Source organism: Mya arenaria, chromosome 1, assembly GCF_026914265.1.
Source record: "Mya arenaria isolate MELC-2E11 chromosome 1, ASM2691426v1".
Lineage (NCBI taxonomy): Eukaryota > Metazoa > Mollusca > Bivalvia > Myida > Myidae > Mya > Mya arenaria.
In genome coordinates, this window is record NC_069122.1 from 42,024,125 (window position 1) to 42,041,149 (window position 17,025).

General features: G+C 33.1%; 1 protein-coding gene across 1 annotated transcript; it reads right to left on the reverse strand.

Moving 5' to 3' along the window:
* Positions 1-102: 102 nt before the first annotated feature.
* Positions 103-13,068, reverse strand: LOC128227191 (gamma-aminobutyric acid type B receptor subunit 1-like). Its single transcript, XM_052937486.1, has 6 exons — positions 13,027-13,068; positions 12,399-12,536; positions 8,306-8,476; positions 6,826-6,927; positions 5,191-5,386; positions 103-287 (listed from the first exon to the last, which is right to left on the reverse strand). The coding sequence occupies exons 1-6, from the start codon at positions 13,066-13,068 to the stop codon at positions 103-105; spliced, it is 834 nt and encodes a 277-aa protein (XP_052793446.1).
* Between the last annotated feature and the right edge of the window lie 3,957 nt (positions 13,069-17,025).

The following is a 17,025-nucleotide window of genomic DNA, read 5'->3' on the forward strand; positions in this document are numbered from 1 at the left end:
TATATTCTAAACCGTATCAGCCTTGAGGTCACACCAAAGAAACGCTAAGCATAACTTAAAAAAATCTGAATATAAGTATAAACATTGGTTAACTAAATGCATTTATGTCGTGTCCTTCTTGCCCAACATTGCTCTATTACCTCTACGCGTTAATTCAGAGTCGGTGCAGTTCAGTGCTAAGGCGGCAATCCAGATGTGGTCGTACGACTGGCCGACAACACTTTTGTACATATCAAGGTCTGTATTATAGCCTGGGTCGTTGAAGTAGCGGTCCAAGAATTCTGAAACTGTAAATATTTGTTTTTTGAAGGTGAATGACACATTTTTTCCTAAATATTCCTGTTCTACATCATGTGACATCAAGTCATATTGTTTACAAGCTCATTGGCATGTTGTTTGAAGATTGTTTTAACATGACGGAAATTGTAGATTTTCCATAAAATATCCAGAGCTTAAAACTAATCGAGCAACAACTATTTTAAATAAATGGACACATAGTTATCATTCACAGTATACCCAATACTATATAACCACTTTCACCATATCATGCAGCTTATCATTCATTATTTCATACATAAATTACTTATGTTTAAGTTTTATGTTTATAGCTATTCAACCATGTGACATAAAAACAAAACAGGATAGGGTAAACATATAAAGGAACGTTATCACGCGATGTGAGAATATACATACTGGCGTACTCATTTGTTGAAGATACACGGATAATTTGTTAGAGCTTGGTTGATTTTCAAAGAAATGCGATAACATCTCATGAAAAGAGGCATTCAAGTAAATAGTTAAATTCATGACCAATTGATTAAGCATTACGGGCATAATAAGAGTCTTAATAAGTCTTCCAATATCGTTGGAGCAGTTAGTTAGCATTTTACTGACAGTTCCAAGGCGTTTGGAAATGTATGTAACAAACTAGGAGGCAATGTTCACCTTGTCTTACACTTTGTTTGGTAACTAACTTATCGAGGTTTAAATATCGTTTACCCTTACACATGATTTTGTCCCTTAATAACAGTCACATATTATTGTAATACATTTTCCATCCATGGTGTTGTTACAACGTATGTCATAACGCTATTAACAGAATCGAAAGCTTTTTTTTAAAATGGAGAAATGTATTAGTTAATAACAGAGATTTGTCAGTTATCCCGTTGCCGATTTTTATGCTGATATTAGCTATGAACCACTGCCATTCGGGGATTGTTCTTATATGACTTGCTTTCAAGCTTTTTGGTGCAATTCGAACAATTATCAGTGTAATTACAACAGTGAAGACTATCATCTTTCAAAAAGGCTTTAAAATATATTATAGTAAATACATTATGATCAAGAATGAGTACCATACGCTTGAAACAGTACATAATGTAAAACATATACCGTTGTTATAAAAGAAAAATTGCATATGTTAAAATAAAGATAAGTGTTTAATAAATCACTTTCAGTGCTCACTTGATGAATATCAAACGATTTCCCTCCGAGACAGCCATTTTCTACATTGTTAAATGTTCTTGGCAAGAAGAATAGCATGAGTCATTATTAGTGGTCTCATTAATTGCACCTCACAATTTCACGATTTAACGATATATTGTTTTGTTAAGACATTCTTTCATAAAATGAATGATTAGCGAATGATTTTTCTTGTGCTTTTGTAACAAAACTAGTGAGCATTAACCTTATCTCTAAAATCAAGAAACGTTTACGAAATCGAGGATTATTAGTATAAACAAATATGAACATCCCATGCCATTTCATTTAAAATAGACGCATTCCACGATGTGTTTCAGTGAAGTCAGTGAAAATGTTTTGTTGCCTGAAAAATGTTTGCAGGGTTTTGAAATAAAAAATATTTATGCAAATTCAGCAATTATTACATTGGAAATGATATTAACTAGCTTAGTAGCCAATAAGTTTACAATGACCTTTTTAACGATAAAAAAGGTCAGTGATACTGTTACTCAATATGCCAAAGTTGAGGTATAACAGCTTAGTGTTTGCCCTACATTGTCAGCCAATCAGGGGCGATATATTTTTAAAATGTCCAGTTTCTTATTTGTGAAGAATCGTTACTTATTGCTGAAGACTTTTCATGAATAAGTTAATTGATATAACTGCGCATGCGTATATAGTCACGCCTACTGTTTGCATAGTCAAAGGCGCGATTTCAGTGTCAATGCTGATTTAATTGACGTCACACTATTTTGCAGTGATTGACAGATTTTTTTGACATGCGCACGGATTAATTGTAAAGCGGATTTTTGCAATTTGAAGGGCTAACACTAAGTCGGTTAGAATTTTTATTCAATCTCATTATTTCATAATTTTATATTGCTTCATGTTGTTCTCATGCTTATAGAATTTCATATTGTTTCTGATTTTAGATTTTTGTTTAACAGTATATACAACCATCTTCATGTACAATCTTATAGTTACATAAATACTGTCTAGTATTAACCAATATTTTCAATACGCTTAATTTCATAGCAAATATACTTAACAACTGAAAGGTCTGACTGACCACCTGGCCTGAACATGTATTTTAAAATTATTTATGTACAAATAGTTCATTTCTGGTCCAGACAGTTATTGTATAAGACTATATAACATTCAGTGATGGTTAACTACTTTCTTATGCAACAACGTCAGGGTTTCGAATATATATATACTGTCTTGGTTTAAAAACAAGCCATGTTTCATTATCATTTAAATTCATTACTGGCATGTTACTCTGGCTAATGAACACATTTAAGTTTGAACAAATTCCCTTTTTGTTAGGTACCTCTCAACTATGCTAAGCGAGTTTTATAATAAAATATACTATTTTATAAATACAGATTATCAGTGTTCATTGACCAGAAACTGCCAATTCATTCATTATTGTTTTCATATATATTCACTAGTAATGTAAAATCAATAGAATTGAAATATCAACTGATTTGGCTCTCTATGTACCAGGTACCCTCCAAACCAGAGCACAAGTGGTCTTAAACAAAATACAGCATAGATCAGCTAGGTCTTAAGACGTATATATTTAAATCAAATATACAGTCAATCATTACGACCTGAAACAGTTCCAACAAAACGACTGAATAACGGTCTACAAAACGGCTGAAAATAAGAAACCACGGTCGCTTTCTTAGATTTCTTTTTCTCGACAAAAAAAAACATTTTATAAACTCTAACCTATACTCAGAGCTCTCAACGTTGTATTTTTCCAAACCATTACACAATATTGAGACATTAAAAATATTAGCCTGATTTGAGCCAGGCTAGTCTGCTATAATTTACGACTGAAGTTAAAAAGGCGCCGTCTCCTGCCAAGGCATCCTTGTTCTTGTCCAATCAAGTTCACATAATTGTTAATTAGTAGTATAGGTCTTATAGAAAACTAAAAGCCGGAGCAAGCGGACATTTATTGCTTAACAATAAGGTGTCATGAGAAGTTACTTAACTAATAAAAAAACAAGTGTCATAAGAAATAACTGAACTAATTAAAAATCATGTTTTATCAGAAACGACTAAACCAATATAAAACAAGTGCCATAAGAAATAACTGAACTAATTAGAAATCATGTTTTATCAGAAACGACTAAACCAATATAAAACAAGTGCCATAAGAAATAACTGAACTAATTAGAAATTATGTTTTATCAGAAACGACTGAACCAATATAAAACAAGAGCCATATGAAATAACTGAACTAATAAGAAATCATGTTTTATCAGAAACGACTAAACCAATATAAAGCAAGTGCCATAAGAAATAACTGAACTAATTAGAAATTATGTTTTATCAGAAACGACTGAACCAATATAAAACAAGAGCCATATGAAATAACTGAACTAATTAGAAATTATGTTTTATCAGAAACGACTAAACCAATATAAAACAAGAGCCATATGAAATAACTGAACTAATAAGAAATCATGTTTTATCAGAAACGACTAAACCAATATAAAACAAGTGCCATAAGAAATAACTGAACTAATTAGAAATTATGTTTTATCAGAAACGACTGAACCAATATGAAAACAAGTGCCATAAGAAATAACTGAACTAATTAAAAATCATGTTTTATCAGAAACGACTAAACCAATATAAAACAAGAGCCATATGAAATAACTGAACTAATAAGAAATCATGTTGTTTCAGAAACAACTAAACCAATATAAAACAAGAACTATAAGAAATAACTGAACTAATTAGAAATCATGTTTTATCAGAAACGACTAAACCAATATAAAACAAGAGCTATAAGAAATAACTGAACTAATTAGAAATCATGTTTTATCAGAAACAACTGAACCAATATGAAAACAAGTGTCATTAGAAATTACTGAACCAATTAGAATTAGAATTAGAATTGAATCGCGTATGGTTGAATGAATTACTTCGGAGGAAAACCCCGTGTATAAGTATACATGTTATTCTTTTTATCCTCGTTTTTAGTGTGTGTATGTATACCACGTGGTAAATACGTCATAAATGCTACATCGAATGGCAATATGTGCTTCGCATGAAGACATAAAAAAGACAACTTTTCTTTTTCTTCACCATTTTGATATATTTCCTCAAACACTTCGACAAACCAGTTTTCAAAATAATGTTTCGACTGTTTTCCCTCAGGCGGCGGTTTTGTGAAAAGGTTTGTCGAAGTGTTTTAAGAAACTAAACTACCAAATGCGGGACTCTGTAAGTAGCGTAGGTTTTATTTAAAATGGTGAACAAATAGTCTAAGGTATAAAGGGCTGTCACTGTTACATTTTTAGACTTTTATTTATTGTAACAGATATAATTACATAATAATTTGATTAACCTCGAAACAGGTTTGTTGAAGTGTTTGATGGAACTAATCACCTTATCAAACACCGGTATAAAACTATGACGGGGCCCTTTAAGCTGCAAAGACTGCCCTTTGTTTCATTTAAAATGGTGTATTAAAAGGAAAGTTAACTTTGTTTAAAGTCTTCATTTGAAGCAAAATATAGCTTTTACAGGAAGCATGTATGACGTAATTTATCACGTGGTATTTACACACTACTTTTTATTAGTATTAAGCTTGAAGAAAAAACAACGATGTGGTAAAATACACATTAACTTATTACATTCTTACATCTGTCTTATTTACAGAGCGCATAATTTACATATATATTGCATAAAGAAACAACATAAATTTACCCGTCATTCCGTGAATACCCCTCTCTTCTCTTGGGTTAAAATTAACGGCTGAAGTTAAGAAGGCACCCTCTGCAACCAAGGCCATCTGCTCCTGAGTACAGTCAATGTCATCCTGTTTCACCAGCCAGAAAGTACTGGAGTACCAGCCCGCAAACACCCATACGATCTTGGCGCCGTACAGACCTACCTTGTATGCCTTTAATAGGCAAAATATTAAATTTATTCAATTAAAGGTTAACAATTTTGGTGAATGAGCTAGTCAAAAACAAGATAAAATGGGGAATTAAATAAGATTTTTTGAGGAATGATTGCAGTTAAGCAACTTAAAGGTTGATTACTTTTTTCCGGCTGTGTATTACTCTCAGAATTGTATATAGAACGGATCATTTACTGAAAAAAAAAACAATTTTGCATTGAACTTTCAATATTATGCATGGAAGCAAGTATTTAATGATTCAATATTTTAGTAGTTATATTTCACTCTGAATACATTGCCAACACGGACAATTCATACAACAAAAAAGTATTTTCACGTTGATTGGCTGTTCTTCACCTGGTTTTAATAAATACATACCGTTTGATTCATTAACTGTTATCCGAAATATTGAATTATTACTGAGATGCTCAGATACTGATGTTCATAATGCAATGATGTAACCTTGATGATGCAATGATGCAACCTTGATGATGCAATGATGCAACCTTGATGTTGCAATGAAGCAACCTTGATTACGCATTGATGAAGTCTTGATTATGCGGTTTGTTAAATACTGAAAATGTAATGATGTAACCTTGAAAATGCAATATTTTTTTTAATCTGTGTTCTGAAGTCCGACTGTTGAAGCTGAACATTTATTATGAAGAAATGGTAAGACCTTTTTAATGAACGGCAATTTAAGACATAATATAATACTATTCTTACGGCACACAGCAATGATCTCGCTCCGTCTTCATACATCGCTGTCATGATTATCCTGGCATCACGTTTCTGTCCATTTAAAGAAGATATCTATATAATTATGATGAATACTACAATATATGTTTGTATTCCAAACACCAGTATGTACTATTATGCGAACAGTTACATATTCGTTTGTTAAACAAAAAAAAAGGTTTTAATTAGCTGTTGTTTGGCAATCGTCCTTACTTTCTTACGATTTTTTATCATGCAATGTTCGTATATTTACTTTGATGTCGAGATAATGCCATAATATTGTGTGTTTTTTCGATATATTTGCTTTTTTTAGACCAGGATTGGAGTACTTCCGCTTAAAATCTGTATCTATATGTAATAATGTTTATTGTTTCTTCGACACGATTACTTGCCAAAGTCAACATGATTAAAAATTGTGTAAAGCGTCATTTTAGAAGTTTTTTGTATTGAAACCTTTTTGTTCCATCCATTTCCCACTTGCTTTAATTTGTGAATAGTATAAGAAACTTAAACACTACCATCTTAGGTCAGTAATATTTAGTTATTACTAGAAGGTACAGTGATAATTGACCTACGGCTATGTTCCCTACAACTGATGACCGAAAACCCGTATACAATGATTAATATTTGTTACTGATCTGTTTACACCAGACCTGTTAAATGCAATCGAGAAAGACGAATGACTACTCGTTGAAGCTCACCTTCAGGTTCTCGACCCTAGACATGGGATCGTGCACAAAAATCTCCTGGGTAATTATGATGGCATTCATGTCCGAAGCTCTATGGAAAAAGTCGTCCGTGACCTAGGTCAAAAGAAAAAGAAGATCGTTATAGTTGTAATACGAGGTTCTTTTAAGGAACATTCAGTAAATGCAACCTTTTTCCACCAAGCATTTTCAACGCACAGTTGTTCCTTATTTTTTTGGTTTCGAAGCATTTTCGCACAGCATTTTAAAAACACCCGTAAATGATCCCAACCAATTACGTCATTGAAGTATTGATTAGTACCTTCTAGTGTGATCGATTAACTATTTCGTGTTCTCATCATGAGGAAATGTTACTTTTGATCAAAGTATCGTCCAGGTTTCATTTCTTATCATAAAACTACGTCTACTTTTGAACTCCTTATTTTGAACTTGAACCTAAAATATATAATCATAATTTTCAACAAAATGATAGTTTCTTATGTACATAGTTATAATTGTTGTAGTTTCTTGCTTATAATACATCATATAATTTCTACATAAAACGGTAAATAGTTTGAGCAAAGGCCTCAATTCGAGCCAGAGTGCATGCTCGTAGCGCTTAATCCTAAAACTATCAAAGACTTAATGCAATCTGTCGGTTGTCGTCTGCGAGTGCATGAGTGTTAGTACTAAGATGGTTTAATTGCAGCGATGATGCTCATTATTGCCAAATCATTATGCTCTATATTGCGAATAAGTGTTATGTAACTCGGTTTATATCGGCTTTATGACAGTATAACCGGTATTTTTGTATTTAAGTTCGCGGAAGCGGAGCAATATTCTCTATAAAGTACACATTTAAAAAGTCTTATTTATGGTTTATAATATGTTCTTTTGACGAATATATTATTATTACGAAATAATGCCATAAGACGTGTTTAAACTATGTACGTGACTGGTTGAACCTTTCAAAAATGTTGGTACATGCTCAAATATTGTCTTGTATTGACTAAATACCCCAAATTTGAAAAGCGTTAGTAAAAAAGAGGCTACCAATACATTCAATCAAGGTTGAAATATCAATTATCTTATGTATGAGTTATTGTGGACGAATGGATATGTTATCAGTTTCCAAAATAAGTTCTAAATTATCGTTGCCGCTCCCACTACAACCAGGTTTCTTTTATTCCTTGTTACTTTGTTCTTGACATTCAATGTCTTCATTTCCACGTTCTCAAGAATGTGCTGAAACTAATTTTGTAATAACTTGTAGTCTATCCCATTTGTTCTATTCGTGTGATTGTTTATTTGTATATTTAATTTGATGTTAACACAGGAGATCAATCATATAAAAAAAAACGAAAATTACCGAAATGTTCGCGTTACCACAGAAAATGTTCTTAGTGAGTAATAGGAAGTGCCAATACACATTAAATTAAGTTAACATGATAAGCCATCATCACGATATATGTCATACTAAAGTAACGGTACCTACCACGGAGAAGACCTCAAGCGCTTGATGGATTGTGGCGACCTTCTTCCAATTAAATTCCCGCATTAGTTGAATCCTCGCCTCGTTCACCATCTGGTCCGGGGTCGCTATCCGAAAGAACTTGGGGAACCGCTTCCGGTCTGATAGGATGGGCGAGGAGGAGCCGTAAGATAACTAAAATGAAAAGGTTTGAAGGGCGGTTGTTCATTTTGGTTTGTAACCCCCTACTTAACTCTGTTTTACTGACCGTTCCAAGGCGGTAAACCAATGTTTGCTTACATGGTTACGATATGTTCTAGTGTTTGCATCTGGCATGTTTTGTATGTTTGTGTCCTCGTTTAGCGGCTATTGGGTTATGGTATTGTTCCTTAAACAGGGTCATTGTAAATTGTTTGGCTGCTGGGCTTAAAAACCTTCACATTTTGCTTATAGTGCACTCACAAAGTCATGAAAGCTATTTGAAATATTTCTTCTGGATTGACCGGAGTAAACTAAGGTGACATAAAATTGACATGTTAATCCGAAAAAATATTATGAAATTTCTGTTTCTGACGAACAAGTTTATGCTTCATAACTTTTTAATAATCCATACAAAATTATATCAGTTAAAAAACGTGAAATTAAACAAGGAAAATGACTTCTTTAAAGATGAGTTCTTGAAACAAAATATAGGGTTGAATATAGCATCCTTACATGAATAAGCTTTCAGTCCTTTGATTTTATGAACATTTTTTAATTCATGTTCATCTTTAAAACCATTTTTGGCTGACTCGGAGTGTTTTGGCATGTGACGTCAAATATTGTATATGGGTAATTATTTGGAAGAAAAGATTGGCTAATATATGTCGCTTTTCTTTTAATAATGTTTTCTTTATTTGTTCCCGGCCTTAGTACAATGATGCTTTTTATTATGAAACTCTATAATCACACAGTTTTAAACCTTTAAATGTATTTACTGTGTGTGATGCTCATAGTTTCAAACATTGAATGCATCGTATCTTTGAAAAGTTTTTGCATTAGGTCCTCTGAATTGTATTCCTCCGTCTGCAGATAAAGTTAGACCTCTAATCATTGAAGAACTTGGGGTTTACCTATAAGTTTATTATTAATTGATTTATTTTTAAGCTTCCTCGAGTAAATGCATACTTACTATGATAAGATTAACCTTTTACGTTTTTTCTTTATTTGGGATTGTTGGGATAAGAGTGAGGTTTGTGCACTGGTTTAATCCCCCGGTAAATTTACATTTTACTGACAGCTCCAAGGCAATACCTAACAATCCTTGATAAACACACCTAGCGTTTTTAAATTTGAATAGAAATTTTAAGATTTACTAATTTAAACGAGATTATGGCAGTAACTTGAGGGGCAAATGTTGGATGAAATACCTGGAAATATGATTACGTTCAAACGTTTACATTATTGATTTATTTGGGATTGTAGGGATATGAGTGAGTTTGTGCACACAAACTGGTTTAAAATAGTATGTATGCACTGTGCTGTTTGTGGGGTTTTGTGCTTCCATGTTTCTTGTTTGTGAATTTTAGCTCTACTGGTCAAAGGCCAAAGGTAATGTTTATGTAGTATGTGCGTCCGTGCGTCTGTTAACAATTCCTTGTTAACACGATACAGCCTTCAGTTTTGATTGAATCTCGATGAAACTTGTACAGTATCTACATATCCATTAGAGCTTGGTTCCTTTTGAAAACCAGATTCGCCCACGCATGCCTAGATTATGGGCCTTGATAGTATAAAAATCAGTGCGTCTGTAAACACTTCCTTGTTAATTTCGATACAGCCTACGGTTCGATTGTTTCTTGATGAAACTTGTAGGGTATCTACATATCCTTTAGAGCTCGGTTCCTTTCGAAAACCATCCAGATCTGCCCATGCATGCATAGATAATGGGCCTTGTAATGATTAGCTTATGGGCATTGATAGTATAAAATATGCTATTGTGTAAAACATGTTTGCAAATATGATACAGCCTTCAGTTTTGACTTTATCTCGATGAAACTTGTACAGTATTCAGATATCCGTAAGAGGTTGGTTCTTTTCGAAAATAGTGATGTTGACCACACAAATCCCAGCCAGACAAGCATAGGCCCTTTGTGGCCTCTTGTTTGTTTCTATGTTCTATATCTTTGGCGTTTACCCAGTGCTATTTAACCGGGTTTAAACTTTTTGCTACGGGGCTTGTTTCTGTAGTTTTCGCATAAATTTTAACGAAACTGTGCAGAGAAAAAAACAACTTGACAAGTGTACAAAAGATTTTTTTGGAATTTTAATCTAAACTTCAGAACGATTTATGTATAAATAAATATTCATAAAATAATACTGTTGATATTGTATTCTATGAGGAATATATTAAAGGAAGAAAGCCATCTTTTCAATGGGTACATTTCGGAGCATTAATTTTCAAATAGACAATAAAGTGGTAGAACATTTCGCAATAAGAATATCGGTATGAATGGATATATGAATTTATTTGAACGCTGCATCAATGTAACGGACCCCCAGGGCCCCCTCCTGAGTTTTTAATTCATGCAAAATGCCTCACTGGAATCACTGATACCCTTAAACCAGACTAAAAATAGAAAGATCTAATACATTATCTGTCAATCTTGTGTATGCTTCGTATAAATGGCCGAAATTGGTCAAATGTTGCAAGTTTAAAAGAAAACAAATGTTGCCATTATCATATTCTAGTCACATTATAATCATGTACAAACGCACTCATTGTGACTAATATCCACTGTTTTTTGTTATAGAAAATATTTCACGATTCATCGTGCAAAATTAATGGTTCGTATAAAATGTGAAAAAATGCTTGTTTCCATGATCAGATCATCAAAAGTTCAAATTCACAGGTCATTAGGTCGAGCCAGTATTCATTTTGATTATATTATACGTTCAATACACATATAACTGCAATTATACAGGTAATCACAAAGTTATCCTGATAGTTGATTTTTGTAAGCATGAGATAGCAGGAATAAGTCAAACTAGCAATTAAAATACACATATACAGAACTGAGTAGTAAGCATTTATGCTTTTTGTGAGCCCTCTTCAGTATAACATTATATGAGTTAACACGTGGGATGAGTGACAGGTTGACATATTTGACTCAATAATACACTAAAGTGGAATAAACAAATTTTGTTGATTTTTACAATTGATGGCGTAATCTAAAGACAAGAATTTTTTTTTTAAATATATATATAATCATGTATTTCTATATTTATTTGAACAGCATCTTATTGATTGTTGCAAGATGTTTAATTGATAACTCTGAAAGGGAGATGTAAATATAATACTGCCATCGTTGTAAATATCTTCAATATGATTTGTTTCCGTCATTAATCTCGAACCTTGTATAACGATCGCATGGCGTCCATTGTGGCTAGTGTTGGGAATTGGACAGAAACATAGCTATCGATAATCGGTTTCTGATACCGATCAATGATCGATTATTAATCGATTTGATCAATAATTAATAACCTTTGATCATAGTAGTTAAGGCATATAGATACAGTACATGCATCAGTTTTAAGCACCAATGTTCCCTGACAATATTGTTTGTAGATTTCTTTGTATAAATGGCATTATTTATTCAAAACGCAACCATCTTTACGTGTTTACAAGTTACTATTACATAACATGAGACCACATGCTCTATTTTTGTCTTACATTTAATACCGTATACATGTGTAAAATAAACATATCAATTTCTTTTTAATTATCACCCATAAGACCTTTATCTGAGTAAGTACCAGAAACTATAACATATATTGCTATACCTGAGTAAGGTTTCAGAAGAAAATATTAATTCATGGCCTTATCTGAGTAGGATTCCAGATGAAATTCCTCAAATATTATTTCGCTTTGGTAGGATTTAAGAAGAGATAAGCTATATATGGCCTAAGCTGAGTAAGGTTCCAGAAGGAATTATTAATTTATGGTCTTAACAGATTGGAGTTACAAAAAGGAACTAGCAATATATGGTTCCATACATGAGAAGGATGCTAAAATGATTTAGCAATATATGGTGAGTTAGGTAAGCTTCAATAAATTACTAGTAATATAAAGTCTTACCTGAGTAAGGTTCCAAAGATATGAAACTTGTGCGGTGGCCGCGGAGCACGTTGAGCAGCCGTCCCCGAGCACCATGTGATATGGCAGACCGGCTATTAGCTCCCGGAACATCCGATACACGGCTACACCCTCGCTGCACTGAAATAATGAAATAAAAGCTTATACCTTAGATATGCTAAGGACGTGTGTTGACTTCTCACAATTTCGGTTAACTGTTTGGCATATTTATATAATTATGAACAGGATACATACTAATACATTCGTGTTCATCTAACATTAGTTAAAAGCTTCAAGTGCATTGCTCGTTTGTAGGGAAGACAACATTTGGATACATGTAAAGCTCGGTACGACTACAGGACTAGGTACGTGATAAATCCACATCAATAAGGTCAAGGTCAACTCTTTTAAGGCAAAAACAATAAAGGCAAAGCACACCTAGGGTTGTTTTGATAGCCATGAGGGAACTGTTAGTAGTGCTAAATCAAAGTTATGGTATCATCAATATGTATCAGTTTACCCTACACACAAGGACATGTCTATCTCATCTAGGTTTTGTCATCTTCCTTTTTGAGAGGCGACAACTAGGCCAAATCACAACCAAACTTAATTACGTTTTGAACTCGTTTACAGCCGAACTAATATCTACGGCCCAGTTACCCCCAAAACCCATCTTAAGTTATCCAGATTAAAACAGTTTAAAAAAATCAACGATTCAACTCGAGTGCCGTAGCCGAACACCTTATATTGACCAAGATACCTATCCCACTGAAATCATTTAATTAGTTACCTTTCCAATAACAATTTTCAAAACAGCACCTCACTCCTCCACTCACCTATAACACTGGGGACCGATTGGACTTATTATTTCTTATAAAGTAGTATTTTCAAAGCTTACTTGTCACAACGTTGTGTCCGGTTATACTATTGAGGCCAATGTTATTGCATAAACTAAATATGCATGATTAAAATTAATAGCGCACTTCTCCTGATATTTATATAATTCTTGCTAATACAGACAGGTAGTGTGTTTGTGAAATGAAGGAATATGGAATTTTGAAAAAAAATCAATAAGTTTATTCCTTATTTAATTGTCATAATGGTTTCCAATTTATAATACTTCAAACACTATTAGGTTTTCACGATACAATAATCATGATAAAAAAGTATAACAGCGCTATTTTGTTTTGCCTGTTTATTTGAAATGGTTAAAGGACAGACCGGTTAGATCCGTCCATGACTCAAGTAGGATGACATCATAGTAATTGTCAAAAACATTTTAAAATAAATAAACTGATACATATTGATGAATAAAATAAATAAATATGGAAAAACTGATCCCCTATATAGTTCCATATTTCACATGCTTAAATACAATTACCAGAGCAAAATGCTTTCTACAAATGTTTTTTGTTTCTCTAAGTTGCGACAAAAAGAAATATCAAAAGACTAATTTCCTTACATAAATGTCTTTTCCGTGGTAGAAAACAGTTAAAGTTATTTTGTTTTTTTATTTTATATTGATTATTTTGATATGGGAAAGACACTCATTATTTAAGATTTATAATATTTTCGATTCAACTATTTCTGCTGCTCTGGACACATTATTTAATTGCTTTTGAAATATAGTTGTTTTTGTGAATTAATTGAATATATAGATTTATATTTATATGAAAAACTACCAAAACAAGCACAGTTGCCAACAGTTAAATTCAGTAAAAGGTTGTAAAATAATAGTTATGGAAATACATATTTGAGCGGACCACGTGACAATTTATTTGAATGATTTGTCACTGCAGTGATGGTTAACGTAGCTATATATGTATACAATTATGTTATAATTCATGAACAAGTGCTTTTTAAATATGATATTAAAATCAAATCTCAGAATGGTGTATTTTTGCAGGTATGCCGTGATGTGTACTCCTCAGCATTCAAGAACCCCATAAAGATTGAATTTCGGATAACAACTATTGATAACGATTATTCGCGAATGTTTTGATTGGTGTCAAAGAGTACTTAATTAGAAATAGAATAGAATGAAACAAAGAATACGAAGTTCTAATTTACTGAGATAGAATTAATGTCATGAAACTGACATTTAAATTAGCCCTTCGTTCAGTAATAAAGATTGCAGCAACCGTATGCGATTTGGTTCCAACTTGAAGATAATGAGATTCATAGCAACAGAGATTCAAAACAAAATTGTGTGACAACGTGAGCGACTGTAAATCTTAATTGAATTCAGGGCAGGACTATGTTTGTATTGAGCAAATCATTTTTGCGCTTAACTCGGCTTAAGTATATTTGTTTTCAAGAAGTTAAAGACCAATATTATTTGTTCTATTTTGCAAATACAATTACACAGCTTTGTACAAACGGTGTTTTTTGCTTTTCTATTTTTAAAGATCGGGAAGGGACTCATTAGCTGAAACAGTCATCTCAACGCCTTATATATCATTTACTGCCTTAGCCTCTATTGATGAAGTGAAAGAAATCTCCCCTCTTCGAGTTTTTGTTCCCAAACTATTTAATTAATAGTTAACTCGCTGCTTTCAAAACGGAATTTCTCGAAACTTGAAATGACTTGTAAACTATCTTATTTCTAGAACAAGGGTATTTTTGTTTTCGAAAACTGGTAGTGTGATATGCAAGTTCGGTTACTTTCAGCTTAAAACATTAATTTTATTGGCGCCGCACTGAAGTGCGCGCCTATTATGGAATGGGAATTTATTTTAGTTAGTGGTAGGAGCGGTTTTTAAGTTGATTGACAGTTTGGTTTTACTGTTATTTTATTATGATTAAAAAATGCAAATTGATGGCGATTGCATGGGTGTTAAAAATGCTATTTATGGTTGAATAGATTGTCTTCAATTTATCTTCAAAACATTATATCGGAAGAACGACAAATAAGTTTAATAACTGTTCCCGATTCGTTTACGTTTTCCGATTGGTTACCTGTAATATCATGTGCCGAAAATGTAAATATTCGGAGGAGTTCCGAATGAAATGTAAAATGTGTGGACCGGTAATTATGTGAATGGGAATAATTATGTTTCATGTTGTTTTGTTATGTTTACTGCATTAATAAACCATGAGGTAAGCTGTTTTCTTTAATTTAATCGATATTGGAATTAAATGTTCACATAACTTTATTTGTTAATGTGTTGAAGGTGACATTAGTAAAATTTTATTACGATTGCCCCCGAGTTGTTTTATTTTTAGAACATTACACATATCCGGATGTTGCTATTTTTAGAACCAGAAGGTATTTCCCCGCTATTCATAGGTCAATAATGGAATTTCTACATCGTCGATTAATAGTTGGAAATTCGGTGAAGTTTTTTCATGAATATACGTTTAAAATAAGTAAACATTAAAAGTGCACACTGACAGTTGATTACGATCTAACAATTTGAGTCATTACAGTAAAACATGGATTATAAGTGAATTATACGCGTAAGAGAAGATTTTCTGTCGAAAAAACTAATGTCAACAATCAGCATGGAACTGGGATATTCGTATCAAAGGGCTATTCATGTAAGTATCCTTGAGTAGTTGTGTACGTTTATGTGTTCAAAAATGTTTGTTTTTTAATTTATCTTTGGAATTCTTAAATCATTTTTATTTGCTAAATGTAAAGACAGCGTTTTAATATTTCTACTGGTTGACGGTACATTTCCGAACAGGGCACACATCCCGAACACCGGCTAAAACACGCGTTTGTTTACCGTGATCGATTATTCGATGATCAAGATCAATACAGAGGCTTGCCTTGACTACACTTGTGAAGTTTCATCTTGTTTTATTAAGTATTTTTCTAAAAAAATGCCATTTAATGTTTATACCTTAAAGATCAAAATGTAGTACATGGGCGAATGACGTCAGAGGGCGCACGCGCATCTTTAGGTTTTGCAGTTATGTTGACCTACATTCAAGGTATTTATAAATAGAAATCACGCTTTACATTTGAATTGCATGTTTTAAAAAACATTGGAAACAATAATTAACTTTGCAGTTAAGTGTTTATTTAATATAGCGTACTTATTAATTATAATTGTATGACCATGTATTTGCGCTTTTCAAGTGTTCGGTATTTGTGTCCTCCAAAGCATAAATTTAAGGGTGATTTAAGGATTTTCGACATGAAATTGATGAGATCGTGAAACTGTACTTCGACAGATGTTGTCACATTAACCAAAGATGTTTCATACGCAATTTAAACTTACTTGAACAAAAACTCTCCAAGATAATTGTGAAAACCCTCAAAAAGTGTTCGGATTTGTGACCTTAGCCAGTACATGTACTATAAATATACTTGTTACATACATGTACTTTACATCTACTTAAAATGCACCAGTCAATTGTAACCACGCCCCCCCCCCCCCAGGTCCGAGGAATAGCTAGGACTTTGACTTTCGGTCCAGCCAACCCCAGGTAAAATCCTCGTCCTGCGGGGACAAACTGATGGTCAAATCCTCGCCATATGCCCCCGTACCCCAGAGAGCCTATAGGTTAGGCATACTCCCTGCTCAAAGACAAAACCACCGCATTCACCCGGCACTGCGAGGCCACCTGAAAGGTAAAAACACAGCCCATTCCCCCGGCTATCCCCGGCATATCCCCAATC

Bases quoted from the DNA above. Each gene is read 5' to 3' on its own strand.
- LOC128227191 (XM_052937486.1), bottom strand. From the start codon at position 13,068: ATGGGTTTTGGGGGTAACTGGGCCGTAGATATTAGTTCGGCT. The intron at 8,477-12,398 runs GTAAGACTTTAT...TTTTCATTTTAG, and splicing joins ATCTTTGGAACCTTACTCAG to TTATCTTACGGCTCCTCCTC. The intron at 6,928-8,305 runs GTAGGTACCGTT...CTTTTGACCTAG, and splicing joins CGCTTGAGGTCTTCTCCGTG to GTCACGGACGACTTTTTCCA.